The 19,379-nt window shown below is 35.9% G+C and overlaps 4 protein-coding genes across 4 annotated transcripts in view; 1 reads left to right on the top strand and 3 right to left on the bottom strand.

Moving 5' to 3' along the window:
• Positions 1–5,352: 5,352 nt before the first annotated feature.
• LOC110842065 (fibrous sheath CABYR-binding protein) lies at positions 5,353–6,933 on the bottom strand. The gene is made up of 4 exons (XM_022087776.2): positions 6,453–6,933; positions 6,282–6,387; positions 6,050–6,204; positions 5,353–5,985 (listed from the first exon to the last, which is right to left on the bottom strand). The coding sequence occupies exons 1-4, from the start codon at positions 6,600–6,602 to the stop codon at positions 5,422–5,424; spliced, it is 975 nt and encodes a 324-aa protein (XP_021943468.1). The 5' UTR covers positions 6,603–6,933; the 3' UTR covers positions 5,353–5,421.
• A 6,525-nt stretch (positions 6,934–13,458) lies between these two features.
• On the bottom strand, positions 13,459–14,545 carry LOC110841845 (uncharacterized protein DDB_G0280315). Its single transcript, XM_022087544.2, has 2 exons — positions 14,418–14,545; positions 13,459–14,341 (listed from the first exon to the last, which is right to left on the bottom strand). Exons 1-2 carry the CDS (start codon positions 14,436–14,438, stop codon positions 13,607–13,609), a joined length of 756 nt encoding a protein of 251 aa, XP_021943236.1. The 5' UTR covers positions 14,439–14,545; the 3' UTR covers positions 13,459–13,606.
• Positions 14,546–14,855: 310 nt separating this feature from the next.
• On the top strand, positions 14,856–15,509 carry LOC110842284 (putative uncharacterized protein DDB_G0267716). The gene is made up of 3 exons (XM_022087988.2): positions 14,856–14,923; positions 15,013–15,313; positions 15,383–15,509. The coding sequence occupies exons 1-3, from the start codon at positions 14,909–14,911 to the stop codon at positions 15,421–15,423; spliced, it is 357 nt and encodes a 118-aa protein (XP_021943680.1). The 5' UTR covers positions 14,856–14,908; the 3' UTR covers positions 15,424–15,509.
• Positions 15,510–17,913: 2,404 nt separating this feature from the next.
• LOC110842246 (probable G-protein coupled receptor B0563.6) overlaps positions 17,914–19,379 on the bottom strand; it is a 72,159-nt gene continuing 70,693 nt past the window's right edge. The window contains exons 2-4 of the transcript XR_002547362.2: positions 19,202–19,334; positions 18,415–19,111; positions 17,914–18,343 (exon numbers count right to left, since the gene is read on the bottom strand). The gene's annotated coding sequence lies outside the window, so the exon portion shown is untranslated. The remainder of the gene's footprint in view (positions 18,344–18,414; positions 19,112–19,201; positions 19,335–19,379) is intronic.

The raw sequence follows: 19,379 nt of genomic DNA on the forward strand, positions 1-19,379 counted from the left end.
AAGATTCGATAAATAGTCCGGATAAATTATGTACAGTACGTCAGAATAATTTTGACATTGGCAAATGTTTAAATCTTGTTTGAACAAGGAGTTAAAATAAATAGATATGTTTTATAAGTACTCAAAGTCAATCGATGCGTATGTCAATTGTCGCAAATATGTAAATATGTATGTATCTATACTGATTAATTCTAACCCATGGTTCCAAACCATTTCTGCGCATAACCCGCGGTGTTGGAGAGCTTGTTTGTTTAAAATAATAAGCGTACATATACAAATACAGCTATATCTAGCCTAACTTAATTAACTTATGTTTGATAAGAAACGCTCATCTATACAAATAGATATATATGCCATATACGTGTGGATATGTTAAAGTTTTAACTTTATGAAATTTACTGTTGCATCAAAATTATGGGTATTGATAAGTGAAGTCGATTTTTGTTTAAGTAATATCATTTCTACGCAGGCTGCTCCAATTTTCATAATCCTTTAAAGCCAAAAAATTTATGTAGGCTTGAAAATGCATTTGCGAAGCCCACCACTCGTTTCACAATGTCAATCTTACATATGAGGAAACAAACAAAAACCTCGTAAATTTGTAGGCTCGATGATGACACGTTACCTATGTGCAGCCCGAAGTAAAATATTTTTTATGCATATGCAAATTTGTATATACGTAAATTTCACATAGAATTTCACATCTACTCAACGTGAAACCCGACGAATCAAATGATAGCAATTTATCCAACATCAAAGCTCAGCATAACAAGGGAAATTTTCATTTTGATATATTACTCCAGAATCTGATCAACAATGTATGTAATCGAGATACAAATAAGAAGGTAAATATAAAGGGAGTTTGATGTTGTTAAATAGATATGCATGTGTGTTTCGCAACACGTGTATTTACGTAATATCAGACCAATTCAGTGGGTCAAATCACTTAGCGTAGGCGTTTGTACATACATATGTTACGAGTAATGTCATAAACACACACAAGTGTCCCTAGCGTAAGTTATGTCATTCATGTATACACATAGACAAGAATTTAAGGAACGTTTATAAGACATGTATGTAACGCAAAATCCCAATTTTTTGAAACCCTGCAGGGCTTCAATTAAGTGTAAATTGGATGGCCTACTTTTGATTTACCATGTGCCGCACATAGAGGATTTATGACCCGTGGTTTATTTTGGGCAGTATCATGCATACACACATATTATGTACATATTCTAAAATTGTATTCACCAAAGTAAGCTATTAAGGGGAAAACAAATTTCGCAACAACCGTTTTAATTTTACTATAAATTCCATGCATGTACCTGGAAGATCCGCCATCATCCGTGTTAAACTAATAGTTCAACCTTTATCTCTTGCCGTCAAAACAGATAAACAACGTACTTCACAAATAACAACTTGACCTTTGATTTATTCTACAGACCTATTAAAATTTTGACTTTGTACGTACATATATATGTACACTATGCCAGACTGAAATTTCCTATTATTAAAATCGCCTAAAATTGTGATTTGGGGAAATATTTAGTATCTATTGCTACCTAGTTAAACGGTATGAATGGCTTTTCGTCAATCATGTTGAGTAATGGGATATATGCATGATTGTACAGGGACTGCGGGTCCTGTGGGGACTTTGGGTTCAATAATGTCCCACCAAAAATAATGGGGTTTTATATCCGTCCGTACTATGTCATTAATCTGTTTGTCCTCCATACATATCTTACAATGGCATTGTTCCCACAATTAGAGTGTATTCATTTCGAGGTCTCATCGCTAGCAACGTAAGCTGAAAAAAATTCGCAAGTTCGCAAAAAATTGGCTTGAAATTCATTTGCGAACTCTAGGGCTAGTACACACATACATATTTAACTTACAATTTTTTAAAACTTATTTTACAAACTCAAAATGATTACCCCCAATATCCCCAGGGTTACGCATCCCCTGAAAAATATGTGTGCATACGCTATTTCCCGGAATTGACAAGTACTTCCTTAATTGGTGGATGAATGCAAATCGATGCAATCAAATTGTTTTTGAGGCATCGCAACATCTGTACGACATACAAGAAAATACGATTTAGGGAAACGAACAATTTGGTGACATAACATGTATATTTTCGTAACCAAGTTGAAATGGATACGTAATACAATTAAACACATTGATCGACAAGAGCCTATATTATATGGAAGAAACACGCAGTAAAAATAGGTCACATTCGTTATTAGAAGTTTTGCAAAACCACATTTCTCGGATTGTAGAGACTTGTTTAAACTTCGTCGTCGCCTGACATACATAAACCCGGTAGAGCCACATACAATACACACTGGTATTTAGTTTGTAGTAATTTCATACCGGATTGGTAGTAGTTTGTTTCTGAGTGGTAAATTTTTCATTACCGAAACATTACTAAAGGGTACTACTTGTTATTAATTACCATGCCGGTGGATCCTAAAATATATGTGGTACTTCGGTCAGTAATGATTTAATACCAGTTTCCGAAGAGTGTACACATTCCAAATATGTGGTTAAGAGCTTATTCCTTAATTTCTGGGAATGATCCACCAAAACCCATTATTCGTCCCCATTTTGACCCCGGACTATTTCGACCGTCTTTGTTTTCCTACAAAGTGGTTAGAATTATTGCAAAAATTATTAAAATTTTGGAATCCACGCATCTCTCCCCGTTCTCGTGGGACGACAAGGAGAACACGTTGACAATCTCGGAGTCTAAAGTTACCCCGATTTACACGGCGATTTTTGTCTCACATTATTTTCCATATTTCTTGTACACCTTATACCAACTGTATCGAGCGTTTTATGATGAAACGGCACACTTTAAGGTGATGGACGTTTTCTGGATCGCGCTATTCACGATGGGACACTACTTCAGTTTTGAAGGAGTTTCGAATCTTCACTTAAAGAAAGATGAAATGGTCGCGCTTTTCCGGAAAATGAAAATGTTTGATAAATTTGTTAAAAGTAAGAGGCTAAACAGAATTTTATACGTGATTTAAATATAATGACGCAATTCACGCGGTCCTTCATAACATTGCAAACTTATAAACTTTTACAAAATTTTACAAATATTTCTTAGGAAAATTAGCATGCAAATTTTTGAAAACTTACCCAGATCAAGATTTTATTTTGTACAAATTTGTAGAAATATTTTACACAAAGCACGGATTTTGCAAATGACTGCGTGAATTGCCTCATTAATTTTTGCTCCAATTTTTACAGATTTCATAAATCTCCAAGGTCCGGAAAAGGATCGATTCTTCAGAAAGTGTGAATTCCTAGGAATTATAATATGCCGTGGAAACACAATCGGGGCACAAATCTTGATGCTATTAGCCGTCCTAATTTACGTTAATAAACCCCTGGCCCCGCAATACATCACGGGCATATTTCCCTGGAAAACCTCCATTTTTACGAAGATGATCGGATTGATGATAGACACTTATACGAAGAGCGTAAACATTGGACAAAACTTCTTTTATCAGGCGTGGTTTCTATTTTGTGTGAGCTATGTAACCATGTCAATCTCAGTTTTAAGGTAACAAATTAAAATCCAGGAAAAAATCAGTTATGAAAGTTATTTGAATACCAAAATGTTCGTTCAAAAAATCAAAAAAAGTCCTTAAAATTTTCTAAATTAAGTTTTGAAGCCGTGCAAACTCTGCCAGATATCCTCTTAGATTTTGGTGTCTCTCTCTCTCTTGATTTTGTTGAACGAACCGCAGTGAGATTTCCGAAAACATGCTTTCACCATAGAATATAAAGAATTTTCACACTATAAAAATGGAGAGTATGTGTAAAAATGCATAACAAAAATGGGAAAATGAGTACATATACTAATAGGGATTCGAGATATTGTTATAATTTCAGACTGTCAAAAAATGGCTGAAAAAAAGTATATTATTTTTGAGCCGTAGTTCTCAACTTTTTTCAAATTTTATAATTAAACAGACCATATGTTTACAATTTACATATTTTTTATCTCTATTTCTCTCAGGACCAATGCGACCCACATTTCCAAACGGATCGCCTTCTACAGATGCGTCTTCCTCCTAAACGAGCTACACAACGACTGCTACACACCCACCTTGTTGCCTGTACGATTCCTATTTTATGGTCAGTACACAATCGCTGCATTTGCCGTCTTGATGCGGTTACGGGACGCAATTTCCTTACAAGAAGGATGCGTTTTGGTCCAATTTGTCTTCTCCTTTACCTTATCTGCATTTCTTTATTTGCACATTTGCGGCCGGGTGGGGCACGATAGTAAAATGGTTGCGCAGGATTTGTGCCGAGATGCGTGGATGATGGGAAAGCCGGAAGGCAAAATTTGGAGGAAGGTGACAAAATCTTTGAAACCATTCGGCGTAAAAATCAACCCCATTAGAAGGATCGGATATCGAGGAATGAACGATTATTTCGAAAATTTGGCCAGCATGTTGACAACCGTGCTGGTAGCGTTGCCAATGTAAATGAAAAGGAAGCCGGAATTAACACGGACAATATGAACATGGACAAGAAATAAACGTGGACTCCAAGACGGGCATTACGATAGATTATATTTTTTGTATGCTGTCCCATTTGCTTTCCATATTCCACATTTTTGCTTCAAATTAACAAAAAAATATTTATGCATGTAATTGAAATATCGCGAAAACTATTCAGGCAACGTTTGCCCATGACATTTCAAGAGGTGCATTAAATAAATGGAAGAAATGGAAGATGAAAGTTGTAAATATTTTCGTACCACTTTCGTTTGCATACCGATAAAGGTTATTAGTTGCCTTTTAATGTGCAGCAAAACTTTGTTGGTACTTATGTACACGCACATAAAAAAAAACATTATTGTTCCATTGTTTCTTCATACATTCGTACAGTGCAACTATATTTTGTTGCGGGTAATCTCATTCGCATTTTTTGACACATGGGAGAGATACACGAAGTTTATACAACACGGATAGTCAAAAATGGGCATTTAAACGAATGAGTTGACCTGCCACAATGGTCTACACAGTTTTTTGCACATGCGTTTGTGTATTTAAAATTCAAAAAATTTCTCTCTGAGGCATGTGTACCAAGTTATCCTTACTTATATAAAACTCATGATATTCGGTAAGTTTCCAACCAAAATGTAGTGAAAGAATTTTAAACAAATTTTGGGATATGCGTCAGATAATGTATACATTTATATTAGTTTGTTCGTTACGTGCTTCTGAATAATTCAATATCATTATTCATGCAATTATGTAGATGCCATCTATAATGTACAAAATTGTGACAGTATTTTATATTAAGAAAATTGCGAACAATCATTAATTAACAATAAATTACACGTCTTTATTTCTTCTACAAATTTTCAATTTCACAAAACAGATCGTAGTTTCCTTAACCGCTGCTGTGCACGCTCTTTCCGGCCTTAGCTTTTTTCGCGCTCTTTCCCGCCTTAGCTTTGTGGACGGACTTTCCAGCCTTCGCCTTGTGTACGGACTTACCCGCTTTAGCCTTGTGGACAGATTTACCCGCCTTCGCCTTGTGGACGGACTTGCCAGCCTTGGCTTTGTGGACAGATTTACCCGCCTTGGCTTTGTGCACAGATTTACCCGCCTTCGCTTTGTGGACCGATTTACCCGCCTTTGCCTTGTGAACAGACTTGCCAGCCTTGGACTTGTGGGTAGCTCTCCTCCTTCGAGCACCGGCTGCCGCGGCATCGGCATCCTTCACGACTTCGGCAGCAGCTTCTGGGGCAGAATCGGCCAAGGCTTCCTTGACATCAGCTGGAGCAGAGTCAACAACCTCTTTGACGGCTTCCTTTGGTGCGTCGGACATAACGGCGGCAACGTCGTCGGGATGCGCTTCGGCAACAGCGTCAGCAACAGCTTGTGGTTCAGCTTCGGCGGCAATATCGGCAACGACTTGGGCGGGAGCCTCGGCGACAACGGCGGCGACGACCTGAGTAAATTGAGATTGATCACATAATTGAGAAACACCCTTTGTTAAATTATTTTGAATCTACCTCAGCATCAGCGGCGGCAATAATTTCGGACGCTGGGGCATCCGCAGACGTACCGCCGGATTCGGTAAGGGCCTCCTGCAGTGGGGGGGATGCTCCGGCGATGAGTTCTTCTTGAAGATGCTCCGGTGCGGAGGCAACGACCTCTTGCTGGTTTTCTGAAAGGTTTAAAAACCAATTAAATAATTTCCCCTAAACCCGTCGAAGTCAAGGGGCAAGTTGATCCTTCACTAACCAGCTGGCGCGGAAGCGATCACATCGGCCGCAGCGTCCTTTCCAGCCTCGGCTACGACGGCTTGGACGGCTTCGGCAGGTGCTTCAGCAACCACAGCGGCGACGACCTGAAAACCGAATAAATTCGTCGGTAAATTTCAAAAATTTCAAAAATTTCCTTAAATTTCCCAACCTCAGATGGAGCCTCGTTGACCAATTCCTTCACGAGATTATCGGGCGCATCAGAGATGGCGTCCGCAGCCGCAACGGCGGTCTCTTCATCGGCCAAGGTTGTCCGGCATGTCGCCAAAAGGGCGAGGATGGCGAAGTTGAAAAATTTCATGATTTATGGCGATGTCGAAATTGGACGTAGGTAGGTCGGTCGAGGGTCGGATAGGTAATGAGTCGCACTTTTTAAAACCGTGCCGTTGATGGGACTTGTTTTAATTTCCGTGTTTTGACTTCCGCGTGTCGTGAATGCTTAACAATGGATGGGGAAGAATTGGTAGGTTAATTGATGAATGGGAGAATAGAAGGGAAACTAGATATTTAAATTGAGTTCATGCTGGTCATTTTAAAAATGCGGGGTCAAATTAATGAATGGATAAGGCTGCCTATCCGGGTACGTGGTGGTGGTGCTCACTGTGTTGTGACACAGATTTATGTATGTAGTTGGCTAGGTAATTATTAATTTAAAGAGATTTGTGGGCGTGCATGGTGTAATCCATTATTTAAATAACTAAGTTTAGGTGTCAATTAAGTAACAAGTTTTCAACTGTTAAACTAATGATTAAATTATATGTACGTAAAGATCTTCAAGTAGAAATTTATAAGAAGACAAAATGCGAAATTGGATGTGTTGTCAGAAATTTATACTTTTTTTTATTTATGTACGTTTCTTCGTTTGAAAAAATAAAGATATAAATATGTATATTTAACTAATTAATTATTCTGTCAAAAGTAAACAGACAGCGGGGGACAGACGTCAACATATTTTTAATCATTTATCGGATGCGGAAATTTATTTTTAAATTCCGGAAAACGAATTTTTGAAGTAGGTCGTAGCCCAGTTAAAAAGTATACACCCCAGTATGCACATATAGTAAGATTTTGAAGGAGGAGATTTCAAGTTTAATACTCACCGACACCGCCTTTCTACTTATCAATTTAAATAATGCTTATAAATTTGTCGTCAAGAATGTTAAAATAAATTCCTAAGGCGGAGAAATGATTCAAAATGATTTGATTTTGAAGATTTTTGTGATTAGACATTGGGTCACATGTTAATAATATTTTGCGATTATTTTGCACATAATCTGCGTATGTATGTAAATATGCTAAAGACATATTCGAGTACGAAAGTACTAAGGATTTAGATATTTGTGTGAGTGAGAAATTCGAGTGAAAATTATCAGACATTTTGGGCATATTATTTACAAAGCATTTTAATGCCATCCAAAACCAGCGTTTTGTTTGTTTGACCTTACCTTAATTAAGCTAATACCTCGATTAGATCTTCAAAGCCTACTGATTAACAGATTTCACCTGTAATATTACAGGCGATTCATATTTCAATACGTCGGTACATTCCGTGAATTGTGTTCATGATATTCGATTCAGCGAATAAAATATATTCGTCTTTAAAAATTATGTACTCTCAATTACCTATATGTACCCTAAGCTTTCGAATTTTTAGAGAATATACATGGATGGTTGTATTACATATATACGCATATATGTGAAGGTCCTAATGATTTTCCAGAATATTACAGCAACCTACTTATCAACTTCAGCAACATCAAGAGAGGGTTCTTAATCACTTAATTAAGTTATTTTCGTGGAATTCAGGCTTAAAAGATCATTGTCGATTTTGATTAAGAGACGTGTATTTATTCGTGTGTATGTACATACATATCTTTAATCCTCAGTAACCTTAATTATATATGTGCATATCGAGCGCTTACCATACAAAGGTTTGCCGTTTCTCTGACAACACGACAACAAATACAAAACGTAGATATATACAAATATCTTGTTCTCTGGTTTACAGAAGTCTGCTCAAACTTTAAATTTTTACGGCCAGTATTTTTCATTGTATTTATAAAACACGATTAAAAGGTTTTACCACGTTTTTCTTAGTGAGGCAAATACCTGACAACGAAAAAAATTTGCTAAGTATGCATTTACCCCACCCAAAAAAAGTGACATAAGTCGATTTCTCGGCCATTTCTCAACGGATTTTTATGAAATTTGGCACAGATCATTGTTAGGTAATTTAGAAACGATGTGCTAGTCGACTTGGCGAATTTTTGATTTTTACCCAAGTTATGTGCCAAAATGCGCAAAAATTGTCCCCTGAAAACATATTTATTTTTATGATTCATAAGTGGTGTATCTCAGCATGCTCGCTTATTGCAAATATTTTAGTCAAAGTCATTCCGGACATTTTAAGCTCAAGATGACCTAAATCGGTTGAGAAATAACGGCGTTATTTAGGTTTGAAAATCAAAAATTTAATAAAAATATTCAGGGTGCCGATAATAACGGCGGTTGTGCAGTAAAAATAATGTCTTTGACAACCAATTACAAGTTTTAAATAAACAAGACCCCAAAAAATGGGAAATCTTACAAGGAAACATACCGAGGTGTCCAACGAGTTAAGGATCGACACCTATACCAAAATCACCACAATGCATGACTTATTAAACAAACTGAAGGAATTTCCGTGTAAAATTCACTTTTCGTCACGTTGTGACGATATTTGTGACGAGCGCTTGACCATCGGGTTGCCAGTGGGAGAGATCGGCCGCTGAACGATCAGGTCAAACATAAAGAAGCGTCGTCGTCTTCAGAGATTTCAAATTCTATCAAATTTTGAAAACCACTTGAAATTTTGAAAAAATTTCTTCAAAATTTCAAAAATTTCTTCAAAATTTCAAAAATTTCTTCAAAATTTCAAAATTTTCTCAAATTTTAAAATTTTCTCAAATTTTCAAAATTTTCTCAAAATTTCAAAATTTTCTCAAATTTTCAAAATTTTCTCAAAATTTTTTTCAAAATTTCAAGATGTTTTCAAAATTTGAAAGAATTCAAAATCTCTGAAGACGACGTGAAGACGACGACGCTTCTCTGTGGTCGACCTGATCGTTCAGCGGCCGACCTCTCCGGCTGGCAACCCGATGGCTCTGCGCTCGTCACAAATATCGTCACAACTTGACGAAAAGTGAATTTTACACGGAAATTCCTTCAGTTTGTTTAACAAGTCATGTATTGTGGTCATTTTGGTATAGGTGTCGACCCTTAACTCGTTGGACACCTCGGTATGTTCCCTTGTTAGTGAGTCAGCGCAATCACAGTTAATAAATAAAATTAGATTGAATAACTTTTGCATCACCGCTCTAGGGATAATTTTTACTGTGTCCACTGTAAATTTAGTTTTGCATACGCATCGACTCTTGCATTCATTAAATTAATTGAGATTACCAGATGACGTTTTTACTATTGAACGACAAGTTGGCTAAATTAATCGATATGAAATATAATTGTGAACTGCGAATTTTAAAGTTAGAAAGAGTTGAAAATCTACAATTTCGATATATAAATTTGGATATCCTATTAGTTCCTATTCTGATGAAATCTCCAGACCATATGAGGGGGGGGCAATTATTCTAAACGATTAATTCATGCTTCCAGGAAAAATGATACCGAGAGCGGTGATGAAAAAATTATTCAATCTAATTTTATTTATTAACTGTGATTGCGCTGACTCACTAAGATTTCCCATTTTTTGGGGTCTTGTTTATTCGTATTGGATAGGCTTTTCATTGCACAAATATTTAGATAAGCCAATAAAAGTTTTACTGTTAGATTTCCACAGTATTTTACCAAATACTAATCCATGCATCATGTTCTGTACGGAAATCCTCCCAATTCTAAAATATCACCTGCGCGCATGCAGCATTCACATGTGCCTCCCCTTCGATCTTGAGAAACGATCCAATCGATTAGTTAAAGTTGGATCGGTTCTAAAAGTCAGAATGTCTCAGTTTCTGTGCGTTCTTCCCACGTTCTACTGTTTCGCCATGTTTCTCCTCCTCGGATTCGGGGGCTTATCAATGACCGAAAAGTTTCAAGGATCAGTCTTCTTCATGCCTAATCTCTTGGCGTGCATTGTCCGTTGGAGCAACGTCACAGGCAATGACGCCATTCAGATCATCAACTCATTTCTGGCTTTTGAACATTCAACTGTAAAATGTAACGTTTGATTTAACCATGTATTCTAAAAACCATAACGATCACGGTAATAATTTCGTTTACAGCTGCTTCTGAAAATTCCGGCACTACTCCACTCGCCAAAGCTATGAAATACTTTATCGAATTGATTGAAATTTCCATCCCCATCGTATCTGTCCTGCAGATGGCGCTGTTTCTATTCGCCCCGTGCACGCCGCCCTTCATCGTATCAATGTCGGGGAAATGTAGAGGGGCTCGGACAGTTTTGGATTCATGTCGATGGTTTGGACACATCTTGGACACGTGGATCTTGTCACATGGAGTTTATTCGGCCGCTATCCCGATCCTCTTCGTCTTGTGTGTGGGAACCGTATGCTTTCTGACTTATTTGGACATCTTGAAAAGGTATGTCGAAATATTTTTTTATGTTAATATACTGCTGAAAAAATCTACATGTTCAATTCATCCCGGAAATTTTCTTTGTATAGAATTTTAAACAAATATTTATGTATAACAGTAACGTATAACCATCAATTACTCCTACTTATTTAAACTATTGGTAGTATTAATTTGTGAATTATCGACTCATAAATCCTAGAGTCATAGATCAATTAAGAAAATAGTGTTCACAATTTATTAATTGAGGTAGGCCTTGCGGTAACCTTGTAAAACCCGTAAACTGCATAACTTCACAAACTTTTACCAAATTTTAAAAATATTTCAAAGGAAAATTTGTTTACAAATTCATATCAACTTATGTAGGTCAATGGCGTGTATTTCATTTTGCATGTTAAAGCTTGTAAAATTGTTTTACAAAACTTCCGCATTTTACAAGTTATAAATAGCTGCGTGAATTTCGTCATTGTTTATTTTACCGTAATTGGAAGCCATACGATTAAAAACACGCATTTACATATGTATCTATGTATATACTTCCAGAAAAATCTTCCTGATCACGACTTCTCTCTATATGTCGAACTGCATCCGGCTCTACAGATCGATCCACTTACTTGAGAAATCATTTAACGCTTTCCTCATGCATCGTGTTGTCCCGCAGTTCATGATGTGCTGCATAGGGATGCAAATCATGGGTTTGTACGTCTGCATTATGCACCACGCCGATATTCCGATGCCGGGCCTCTTGGTGTTCTACCTCCTCGGTGTGGACGCAATGCTTTGCAGCATCCTCATCTTCACGATGGCGTCCTTCGTTCATGCTAAATCCACCGAGGTGTTGGAAATATTTGGAAAAATGCCGATAGGGATTACAGAAAATAGAAAATTGGTTAGACGGGAGCTGAAATCGCTATCAGTAATGAATGTAAAATTCGGGTCCAACTTTATTGATCGAGGAACACCGTTGAACATGCAGACATTCGCTTTGAATCAAACAGTGTCACTTTGTCTGATCAAATCGGGTCGGGGCATGCCTTAAGTAATTTAAGTCTGTTGAAATGAAACATATTCTACAATAGTAACGACCACGTATGTAGGTATATGAATTTAACGCTGCCGAATATGTACATATATTCGGAAGCATATTTACATATGCATGTATGTGTATGCATACGAACATATACATACAAATATATTTACATATAACTACATATGCAAATTCCGGTGATCGGAACTAAATACATAAACTTGAATTTTTCTTTCGGCTGGATATCTAGGTACCTCGTTCTTGCACAGAACAATTCTAATCTTACATACATAGGTTTAGCATCTCACTTTTCTAATTGTTATGTGAACGGAGACTAGAAATTTTGTAAGTTTGTATGTGTGTAAATACATCGTTATGCACATATTTAAATCCATGTAAAACATATGTATGTACCTAATAATAAAATATTTATCAATTGACTGTTTCAATAAACCCATTCAGGAAATACTGCCCTAGTTAAGATATTAAATCACCAATCAATAACAATAAGTATAGTAAAAATCTAATTCTTGTAAAATTAATCCGGGGGTACTCGCTTAATAATGTACATATTAAACAAAACGTTTGAATGTAAAAATACGTAAAAAAACAGGAATGCTCAGGTATTTAAATTATTGTAAAACTCATATAACTTGGTCAAATAAGTAAATGACAGGTTAGTAAAGTACACTTAAAATCATTCATTTGCAGTACTTATTCCAGTCAATAAGCATCGAAGACATACATACATATCTAGTAAGGTATTTGCTTTATCAATGTATGTACATAAATAAGACAACAACAATTATTCACAATTCCATAAAGATATGTAAATACATATGTGTGCCCTGTAAAGGGAGATTCCTAAATAAATTATGTAAACAGCTACCTGTCACTGTACACGTACGTACGTACATATTACGCATTCTGTACTTACATACTTATATATTATGTAGTCACAATATCCACTGATTAGGTCAACCAACACACATAAAATCAAATCAAATAACTAAAATTTTGTTAATAACATTTGCATTATTATATGAGAAAATTTAAGTCTATCTCACTTGGAGACTTTGAATAGCAGATTCGTTTTGTCCGGTGTGATGTAATAATATGCCCCACGCAAATAGCTGGGAGATTTGTTGATTTTTTGCTCGGATTACGGATTGTTCACCAAAATTGTTGCATTAGATTGGGGACTAGAATTAAACATGGATTCGGGGATTGGATAGGTTTCGGATTAGATTACTCTACAAAAATGATTTGGATTCGGGATTGATTTGAATGAATTGTTTTGAGGATTAGTGGATTATTTTCTCCAAACTTGGAGTAGGGATTAGGGATTGACTAATCCCTAATCCGGATGACCAATCCACCAATCCCTAATCTGGATTGTTCCCGCTCTGCCCACGCAACAATGCAAATAAGTTCAGATTTTTTCGCACACCATGATCACGGTATGGCTTCTGTATGCTTACATAATAAAATACAATGACGAAAACCTAATTGAAATATTTTTTACCAAATTTACAATTTTTATTGTTAATGTTCAGAATTAACTGGCTCTCAATAATCCAGTTTAGTCTTTACCATTTAGTAAACCAGAGCAAGTTATAAATTATGATTGACCAGACATACACAATGTATTTAAATGACAGATTTTACCAATTTAAGCAAGTCTTCCATTGTTAAAAAACGTTGTTGAGAGGATTACCACCGATGTTGTTGTTATTGTTACCTATACGGGTTGGACCCCCATTGTTTCTGGACTGTCTTGCTAAGCGGCCATTATTGTTGTTGTTGTTAAATGATCCACCGAATCCTCCATTGTTGTTATTGTTGTTAAATTGCCTTGCTAAGCGCCCATTGTTGTTGTTATTGTTGAAGGAACTGCCCCCACCTCCAGCATTGTTGTTATTGTTGTTAAAGGACGCATCGCCCCCACCACCATTGTTGTTATTATTGTTAAAAGAAAGTGATCCCTGTCCTCCAGCGTTATTGTTGTTATTGTTGAAACTAGCACCTCCCCTCATTTGACCGGCATTGTTATTGTTATTATTGAAAGCAGGGGCTCCATTACCTCCGCCAGCATTGTTGTTATTATTATTGAAAGAAGACCCTCCCCGTCCAGCAGCATTGTTGTTATTGTTGTTGAAAGCTGGCGCCCCACTGCCTCCTCCGGCATTATTGTTGTTATTGTTGAAGGAAGACGCTCCACGTCCGGCAGCATTGTTGTTATTATTGTTAAAAGATGGTGATCCACGACCTCCACCAGCATTGTTGTTGTTATTGTTGAAACTAGCCCCTCCCTTCATACGACCCGCATTGTTATTGTTATTATTAAACTGGCGTTTGAACAATAGGGGTGCAAACTCATCGTCTTCTTCGGCTTGACAAATGGCAACAAGACAAAGGACGGAGAGCTGAAATTTATGAAGCGTGGGTCAGTTACAACATTTCCCATTTGATTGAATAATACAGAAATTTTCAGGAATTTACCGTAACGAGTGAGATCTTCATGATTTTGAGCGTAAATTTCTTATGAGTTTTGGAATTTGAATGAATAGAAATGTCAAATTTTTCTAATTTTACCAGGATTATATATGCGATGTGAGGATACAATTTACATAAATTGAAGTGCCAGATATGTTAATTAATTTGCTGACCAAGCCCACGCCAGACGTCATTTCGTACTTATGCATTAATGACATTGATAAGAAAGACGTAATCAAATCCAAATCATTAATCGGAACGAGGTGCAATTAGACAACTTTCAAGCAAACAATTTCCTAGGCTCGTTAAGTTGACCATAATTAAATTCCAATTACCAAATTTCCTCACTCGTAATTGAAGGTGATCTCACTCATAAATTTTACCAGGTTAATGCTAATGAAGTTACGATGCTAATGACATAACCAATTTAAATCGGTATATAATCATCGCCCTTCCCCCAACTTTATGTTCGGCAAAGCAAAGCAATTTTTAAAAAAATGTCACCATTTTTGGTAAATCTTATTAATTTAATTTAATGCCGAATATGTTTTCTTATTAATTGACTATGTATAAATATCTTTTTTGTAAATATCTTTCGCAGATACTCGTCCTCCTTGCCGGGATCAGTCTGAGTTCCGCTATAACCAACAATAACAACAACTTTGGTCCTGGCAACCACATCAACAATAACAACAATTACGGCTATGATGCCGACTATGAGCCGTACTATGCGTACTACAATCCGTACGCGTACTATTATGCGAGATACCGTCATCGCCACCGCCACCCGCAAGACATCGTGAACAACAATGGTGGCTCGATGGACGGAGTGAGCAACAATTGCCCGTACGGCTCCATTGTGAATAACAATGGACCAGGGAATGTACAAGTCGTTTGTTTGCGTAAGCAAAATTTGAAAGTGTTTAATTTGATTGAAAGCATGATTTTGAAATTTTCTTAATTTCACATAGCTCCCGGGGTACCTTCAACAATTAACAACAATGGACGATAAGTTCTAGTGATTTTAGCCGCTGATTATACGGATGCATAAATAATTAAGATCATAAAAAATTGTATATTATGATTTAAAATGCAATTAAAATACTTTTTTGCTTGAACAAGGAAAATAATACTTCTATATGTTGCTATGTATGTACATATATATGGAGACGTGATAAAATACGTACATATACCCTCATGACAAAATTATTCGTGCAATTTTGCACCAACCATTCATTGTGAACTATAAATTGTCCTTGTGAACTAAAAATTTGCGAAATTGTGCATATATATCATTACATAAATGTAATTAAATAGTTTCTGCAATAGGCAGTGGTAAATTTGCATCCAGTTTTTTTTTCAAATTCAGCGAATTGACAAACATAAATCACAATATTTTCGTCATCCTGGTCTACGCACATGGGGACCTTCTTTTGAACCATTTTTACAAATTTTTCCAGAATTATTGTGCACAATTGCTGGAAACATTTGTGTTTTTAAGAAAATCATATTTTGCATTTCCAGATTAATCCAGATTTTAGTCCAATGGACATATTCATCAAACTATCAATGTCAGAAGGTCGCAAACAAGTAATTATGTATGCAGACAAGTCTTTAATGCTCCTGCTATTTAAAATCGACTATCCTCAATTATTGTTAATATAGTTTTAATTACTGCTCACCTTGACAACACAATTATTTCTTGGTCATCTTGTGATGCGACTTGACATTTAGTATAATACTCTGGGCAGAGATTGCATATTTCTTACTGACTTATGCACATATATAAATAAAATCGCAACAAGAATCTGAACAGTTTGTTTGCCACTTACATATAATTCAATATGAATTCTGTTACGGTAAGTTGTATTTTATAGTTTGCTTTAGAGATGAGCTGGATTGCAATTTTAAGAGATTTAATCCATGCAAATCCGAGCCAGCCAAAAATTTTCGGATTCCATTAGTCTAAATCTAGTCCACCCATAAATTTCAAGATCCGATCTATCAAAATCCAGTTGGCTCGGATGATAGATTACGGATTATTAAAAAACCGATATCCATCTCACCTTACATTTGACTCAATTTATGTATTAAAAATTTACATAATTCTCATTTTACACAGATCATAACGCTGCTCGCCCTGGTGGCTTTGGTTTCCTCGGCAACCATCACTAATAATAATTTTGCAGCGCCTGGTGATACCATAACGAACAATAATGACTCATCCGGTGACCGTTTTACAGACATAGTGCTAAAGGCTGCCATTGGGGAAGATCACGACCCTGAAATGACGAGATCTCGTAAATTTTCTAAAGCACAGTTGGCTAAACATCCAAAGGTTAAGTCGGAAAGTGACTGTCCTTACGGGACGCAGATCAACAACAATCAAGGCAAAAAGGAAATCTTTTGTTTACGTGAGTTTTCTTTAATTATTTTAAATTAAAATTATTGAACTATTTCAATTAATTAATTTGTTTTGTTTTACGTTACAGCGGAAGGGGTCCCATCTTCGATTAATAATAACAATTAAAAAACATATTTTAAACATAGATTTATTAATTTTTTAGTTAATAAACTATATATTTAATGAATGCATGAAATACTTGAAATTTCGAGTTTACAAAAAATTGCATTTCTCATTAAGCATAAATAACTTCTCAGACTATGTACATATATACCCATTGCTGTTGTATAATTAAAAACAGATCCAGGTTGTGTAAAACTGTACAACAAAAATTGTTCTTGATGTTGGTGTATTAATTTATGAACATCCGACGCCAAATGAAATTGATTTCCATATCGTGCATACATTCACTCTAAGCAAATGTGATTCAAATTTAATCAAGGTTGAGTAGCTAAAATTTGCGAAGACATAACTGGTTTTGTGAAGTTTATCTAACGTTTTAAAATTTTCACTCAACCCTGAGTAAATTTTACATTCGTCGGGTAAATTTTCAAATTTTTCTCGACTTTATTTAGAGTGTGCTTATATTCTACTTAGGCATCCTATTTAAGTAGCATTTCTAATATTACTGATATACATAGGAACTGTGAAGAAAACGTGCGATTCGATTTGAAGAGGGGCGGAGGGGGTCAAGATCATATCCTTCCCATGTCAATTCTAACATGGGGATATCGGTCACACCGGGGGGTTGGGGTCAAAATTTGCCGAAAATCACATTCTTTATGTATGTACGACCAATGATCCTATATTTATTAATACATGGTATTAATACATTATTAATACAACCAGCTATCTACATACGTTTATTAATTAATTTATTTTACTTTTGTTTTATATTAGAGCTTGGCATTGGTTACATTATGCCTAACAAATTATCAAATTCGAAATTATCCCCAGAAATTTTTTGCAATAATTCGTTTTCCAAATATTTGAATGAGTGAGGTGTACAGATATGTATGTACATACATATTTTTTAAACTGTTGACCTTAGTTTGGACGCTAAGACTTAACACAAATTAAAAGATATACGGTTAAAAATTTGGGCATGAGAGTTTATTTATCACGCTTGATAATCAATTAAAATACAATTTACATAGTTTGATCTACATTTAAATATATTTAAACACCACTAATTCCAATTTATGGATCATCAGGCTGACATTCCTTCCCACGATTTGCACGATTAGTTATTATTATTGAAGACGGACGGTACTCCCGGGGGCAGACAGATAACTTCCTTCGAGCCTTGATTATTGTTCGTGATGGTTCCAAAGGGACACTGTGTCTCCGTCAAAACGTGACTTCCGCCTCGCGAAGTAAACCTAAATTTGCCACTGGGAGTATTGTCGTTAATGATGACTTCATCACCAAATGCGACATTGTTATTCGTAATGGTTTGACCGGGAAGCCCGAAATTGTTGTTGGTAATGGTGGCTCCACTGGCCACGGAAATAAGGGCCAGAACAACCTGAAAAAAGTTATAATCAGTAACATGGTAAAAATTTCAATTTCTAAGTAACCAAATGTGAAATTACTTACAAAGTAGTAATTCATCATGAATATTTCAGATTGTCCAAGAAAGTGTGACTTGTCAGAGTGTAAATTTGTATTTCAGTTTTATTTCTGTCTGAATGGTGATTATTGGATGGACGATTTGAGTGAGTAAAGCTAATGATGCAAGAGCACATTAGCATTGGTACACTAATTACCGTCATTGATTTTCTATAAACACATTTGCAATTAGGATTAGGGGTCATTCAGTGAATGAAATGTTACGTAATCTACAATGACACTTAAGGTCAAATCGTCACCGGCGCGGCGGAGGTACTATAGTGCCCTATTTTTGGGTAATGATTAAGAGCAATGATTAGGAGTTTTGTCACCAAATGGGAAAATAGTCTAAAACACATGTATGAAAGAGATATGACGTGGTTGTCTAAAAAAATGAGCATTTTTATTAAGCATTTTATTAAGCATGAATTTAACATTTTACATGAATTTTGAATAATTGTATTTTTGAATACGTACATACATAATTGAATTTTTTAATGTACGGTGATTTGATAATGAGTATAATTTATTTTAACATGTTACACACAGATCGAAATTTTTTATATTTATGTATATTTACCTCACATGAGTATTAAATAATACAAATTTTAGCCATTATTTACCAGTTAGCATTTTTGATTTTCTATCTTTTAATTGTTGTTGTTATGAGGGCAGTTGGCCAAGCCTGCATGAAGAACATGAAAATTAATGATCAATCAAATGACATCGCGAAATTTATGATAAAGCATAACGTAAACAAGAGAAAGTGCAGTACCAAACCAAGATGCAAATGTTCCCAGGGCGCCACACCCTCCATTATTGTTGGTAATAGTAGCGCGTACATTTCTTGCACTAGATACAGCCTCTTCGGAGCCCCAAATGACAACAGCGCAGAAGGCGAGGAATACCTATGTACAAAGTTTCGTTTTCAAAATATGTATTTAGATTCAAAA

This window comes from Folsomia candida, unplaced genomic scaffold (genome assembly GCF_002217175.1).
Source record: "Folsomia candida strain VU population unplaced genomic scaffold, ASM221717v1 Fcan01_Sc001, whole genome shotgun sequence".
NCBI lineage: Eukaryota > Metazoa > Arthropoda > Collembola > Entomobryomorpha > Isotomidae > Folsomia > Folsomia candida.